General features: G+C 62.9%; 1 protein-coding gene across 1 annotated transcript; it reads left to right on the forward strand.

Moving 5' to 3' along the window:
* The first annotated feature begins 246 nt into the window (after positions 1-246).
* LOC123847017 (left-right determination factor 1-like) lies at positions 247-2,947 on the forward strand. Its single transcript, XM_064594473.1, is given in 5 exon segments — positions 247-561; positions 1,196-1,442; positions 1,835-2,077; positions 2,358-2,572; positions 2,575-2,947. Coding segments are annotated over 5 exon segments (1,107 nt in total). The 5' UTR covers positions 247-299; the 3' UTR covers positions 2,715-2,947.
* The last annotated feature ends 1,818 nt before the right edge of the window (positions 2,948-4,765 follow it).

Here is a 4,765-nt window from a genome sequence, read left to right on the forward strand (position 1 = left end):
TGGTCAGGCCCCCCAAAGAAAGGCAGAAGGTCATGGGCACTGGACAGAGAGCCAGCTGTCCACAAGCCAGACAGGCCTCTGTGCCCGTTCTAGACAGCCCCCTCCTCCAGGCTCCTGGACCCGCCTGGCCGCTGAGCTCCCAGGAGATCCGAGGGGTGTGGCCTGGCTCCCCCCCCACCCCCAGGCCCGGCCCAGGGCTGGCTATAAAGTCAGCCCAGCCTGATCTCAGCACAGCCAGCCAGGACCCTCCCGGAGCCGCCCCCGGGGACACACGTCTGTCGCCTCCGCGGCTCGGGCTCATGCGCAGCCCCATGCGGCCACTGTGGCTGTGCTGGGCTCTTTGGGCGCTGCCCTTCCCCGGCCCCGGGGCCGCCTTGAGCGGGGAGCAGATCCGGGGCAGCCTGCTGCGGCAGCTGCACCTCAGCCAGGTGCCCGTCCTAGACGGGGGCGACGGTGACGGGCTGGTCACCCCTGCCCACGTGACAGCCCAGTACGTGGCCCTGTTGCAGCGCAGCCACGGTGCCCGCTCTCGAGGGAAGAGGTTCAGCCAGAAATTCCGAGGTGAGGCCTCCCTGCGGCTACGCCCCGCTCCTTGTCGGGGTGCCAACCGGGAGCTCAGGGGTTAGGGACACGGGGCGTGTGGGGAGGGTGTGGAACACGTCCCACCGTTGGCCTTCGGACTCGGTAGCCCCGCTAAAGCTGCTCACGGGCCCCGGACTCCTCTTGGGGACATCTCCCCGGGCATGGGAGGGAGATGGGAGGAATTCAAGGCTCTTGCTCTGCTTCTTAGGACACTCAGCTGGCCACCAGAAGTCTCCATGGCAGGGCTCTCTGCCCCCCCTCCATTGCCCACCTCCCCCCCCACCCCGTTTTGCAGTGCCCTTTGCCCAAAGAAGGCTACAGGTCTGGGGGCCTGGCTGGCTCAGCAGGTGGAGGGTGTGACTCTTGATCTTGGGTTTGTGAGTTGGAGCCCCCGCTGGGCCTACGTAGAGATTACTTAGAAGTAAAATGTTCAAACAAACAGAAAAGAATGTCTGTGCATGTCTGTGCACTTGAGGGGCAGCCCCAGCCCCCACATTCTCCCTGGCATCTCCCTGGGGACTGCTGGGGAAATGCTGTTCACTGGCGGGGGGCCCAGCCCCCTCGCAGCCGCCCTGGTGCTGCACAGGCCTCCTGACCCTGCTCCTGTCCCCAGAGGTGGTGGGCAGGTGGCTGGCGTCGGAGGCCTCCACGCACCTGCTGGTGTTCAGCATGGAGCGGCGGCTGCCCCCCAACAGCGAGCTGGTGCGGGCCGTGCTGCGCCTCTTCCAGGAGCCGGTGCCCAGGGCCGCGCTCCGTAGGCTCGAGCGGCTGTCCCCGCACAGCGCCCGCGCCCGCGTCACCGTCGAGTGGCTGCACGTCCGCAAGGACAGCTCCAACCGCACCTCCCTGGTGGACTCCAGGTGGGGGCTGCAAGCGGGGAGGGGGCGGGGGAGGAGGGATGCCGAGGGGAGGGGGGAGGGGGTGTTCCTAGCTGGGGGGAGGGGAGGCGGGAGTCCCAGCACGGGGGGAGGAGACGGGAGGAGGAGAGGGGAGGGGCGGGGGTCCCAGCACGGGGGGGTGGGGGGCAGGGAAGTAGGTGTCCTAGAGTGGGGGGAGGGGGCGGGGTCCCAGCGCGGGGGGAGGAGATGGGAGGAGGAGAGGGGAGGGGCGCGGGCCGGGGGTCCCAGCGCGGGGGCGGGGAGGAGAGGGGCACGGGCGGGGGTCCCAGCGCGGGCGTGGGGGCAGGAGGGCTCCCCAGGGTGAACCCGCAGCCCCCAGCTCAGGCCCCCGTCCCCGCGCCGCCCCGTCGCAGGCTGGTGTCCCTCCACGACAGCGGCTGGAAGGCCTTCGACGTGACCGAGGCCGTGACCTTCTGGCAGCAGCTGAGCCGGCCTCGGCAGCCCCTGCTCCTGCAGGTGACGGTGCAGACGGAGCACCTGGGCCCGCGGGCCGCGGGCGCCCACAAGCTGGTGCGCTTTGCCTTCCAGGGGCCGGCGGGCGCCAGGCAGGGCGAGCCCCAGCTGGAGCTGCACACGCTGGACCTGGGGGCCTACGGGTAGGCGCCCGGGCCACACGGGGGGACCCCACTCCCAAGGCCAGCTCAGTCCGAGTGGGACTTTTCAGGGTGCCATGGGAGTGAATGCCCGCAGGAGAGTCCCTTTCAGTCTCAGGACTAAGGGCTCTCGTGATGTACCGTTTGGTTGTTGGTAGTGACTCATCCCTATCCTTTTGAACATAATGAACACTGGGTGGCAAAGCTCCTCTCAGATGCCCCCCCGCCCCCCCCCCTGCCCCGGGCCCTCCCTGCTGACCTCTGCCTCTCCTTGCCTGCGCAGAGCTCAGGGCGATTGTGACCCTGAGGTGCCTGGGTTGGCGGAGGCCCCCGGCTGCTGCCGCCAGGAGATGTACATCGACCTGCAGGGGATGAAGTGGGCTGAGAACTGGGTCCTGGAGCCCCCCGGCTTCCTGGCCTACGAGTGCGTGGGCGCCTGCCGGCAGCCCCTGCCCTTCAAGTGGCCGCTTCTGGGGCCTCGGCAGTGCATCGCCTCGGAAAGGCCTCGCTGCCCATGATCGTCCGCGTGGAGGAGGAAGGCAGGCCCAGGCCCCAGGTGGTCAGCCTGCCCAACATGAGGGTGCAGAGCTGTAGCTGCTCCTGGGACAGGGCGCCGGTGCCCCGGAAGCTGGAGCCTTAGGTGTAGGGCGTGGCCACGGGGGGACTTGGCTTTTGTGGGCATCAGGGGTGTTGTAGGGCATGGGGAGAGCCGGGGGTTGCTGCTGATGGGCAAAGGCTCTGTGCCATCTACTGAGCTCTCTGTCCATTCAGCTTGCCTCCTAATTTTTGCTTCCCAGAGTCAAGACTCCCTGGCAACTGGGTAGCCCCCGCCCGTCTTCTCTGTTCATGTGACAATATCCCAAGCACTTACCTCTGTCAAGTCTATAACGTAAGAGCAGGAAGCCAAATTGTCATTGTTTCCTTGAACCGTCACTGGATCTGGGCTGAGCTCTGTGGAATGGGCCTGTGGTAGGGTCAAGTATGGGTTGTGTATTCCCAACCCAGATAGGGCATTTTCTAATGAACAAATGAAACATGTTTTAATCTGTATTTCTCTATTTTACCCAGAACCCCCAGGGAACAGAGAGTTCTAAAGGGATTAGGTCCACCTGCTTAGAAAGCTAAGGAAGGAGCTAGAGAGGACTCAGTCAAGGTCTCAGTAATATAGGAAGCTAGGACTGAAGCCATTCAGAGTCAAGTGCACTTGTCCTGCTAAAATCCAAGCAGACATTTTTTGTCACTGTTGACGTTTTTACCCTCCTGGGCACAGGGAGTGGGCTTTGTTTCAATTCTACTTGTTACAAAATAAAAAGTCTGTGATGATAAAAATCATCAGTACTGTAAGACTGTAGGTCACACCTTTAGCTTTTGGGGCAGATGAAGGGAGCAAATGCTGAAAATGTTGGATATGACATTTTTGAGTGCCTGGATTATAGGGGCTGATAAGCTGTGACTTCGATCCCAGCCTGGCCATCTTGAATTCCTAGCCAGTGTGCAGGACTCTTATTAGCTCTGAATTCCATACCCTCCAAACCCCTATCTCCTTCCCTATCCAACAGAATAATCCCTGACTCCCATACACTTACTGGAGATTTAAGGAAATGGTGTTTTTACCAGCACCCCCCACACGGATGATACATGACGGGTTACGGCCATCTCAACTTTTACAGGGGTTATGGCTGCCTCAACTCACATTCGGACCCTATTGGCCTTCTCTTGATTTTGAAATAAACTTCATTTACTGAAAATCAAATTTAGAAATCCCTTTCCTCTCTGAAATTTTGAAATCAAAGATTCTAACGTTTCTCCTTTTTTTTTTTTGGTCAGTGGCTTCACCATTCTAACTCCTGGGAATAGAGCCTGGCACTTCCCCGGACCCCTCAGTGCAGAGCAGGCCGGTGGTGGTGCCATTAATTGAGGCAGGAAGGAATGAGGACATGCAGGACAGGGGTGTGAGGGACAGGAAGAGAGTAGACAGTCTGAGAAGTCTGGTGGGGGGTTGGGGATGACGACGACGACGAGGACAGACGTCCAGCCAACCACACCCAGGAACCTTGGGGGAGGCCAAGTGTGAGGCCCTTGGCAGCAGGAGGCAACCCCAGGAGAGGACAGATACGCAGGCACTTGTCAGGCAGACAAGGGCTGAGCGCAGGGGCCCTCGGCAAACTCCAAGAAATAACTAGTGGCTGGGATTTGGGCGGGGGGACGGGTTGGCGGGCAAGGAGGAGGCCAGATGGGACCGAAAAGAACTGTTGGAGAGGCAGGAAGAGCCGCCGGGCACTCACCCCGGCCCACCCCAGCGCAGAGAGCCAACAGGCCGGCCCCAATCAGGGGCAGGGAGGAACGGGCAATGAAAGAGGAGAGGTCAGGCACGCGAAAGGGTCGAGAAGCTGCAAGGGCGCCCGCCCACGTGAGGGTCCAGTGCAGCCCCGGCCTTCCCGATCAGTAGTGCTGGAAAGGCCCCGAGGTTCCCCTGCTCCCAGGCCTGGGGCTGCAGATGCGGAAGACGAGGCCCGCTCAAGCGGGGCGCCGGAGGCCGCTGCCCGGGAGCGCGGCGCCCCGTCCCGTGCGCCCCGTCCCGTGCGCCCCGTCCTGTGCGCCTCGCACCGCCCTTGCGAGCTGGCAGCCCCTCTGAGCAAGGCCCCCGGCTCCGGGGAAAACGCGCTCCCCGCGCGGCCGCGCAGCTCAGGC

The sequence above is a fragment of the Mirounga angustirostris genome, unplaced genomic scaffold (genome assembly GCF_029215605.1).
Source record: "Mirounga angustirostris isolate CCGP_5_RB_7025 unplaced genomic scaffold, mMirAng1.0.hap1 SCAF_6, whole genome shotgun sequence".
Taxonomy (NCBI): domain Eukaryota; kingdom Metazoa; phylum Chordata; class Mammalia; order Carnivora; family Phocidae; genus Mirounga; species Mirounga angustirostris.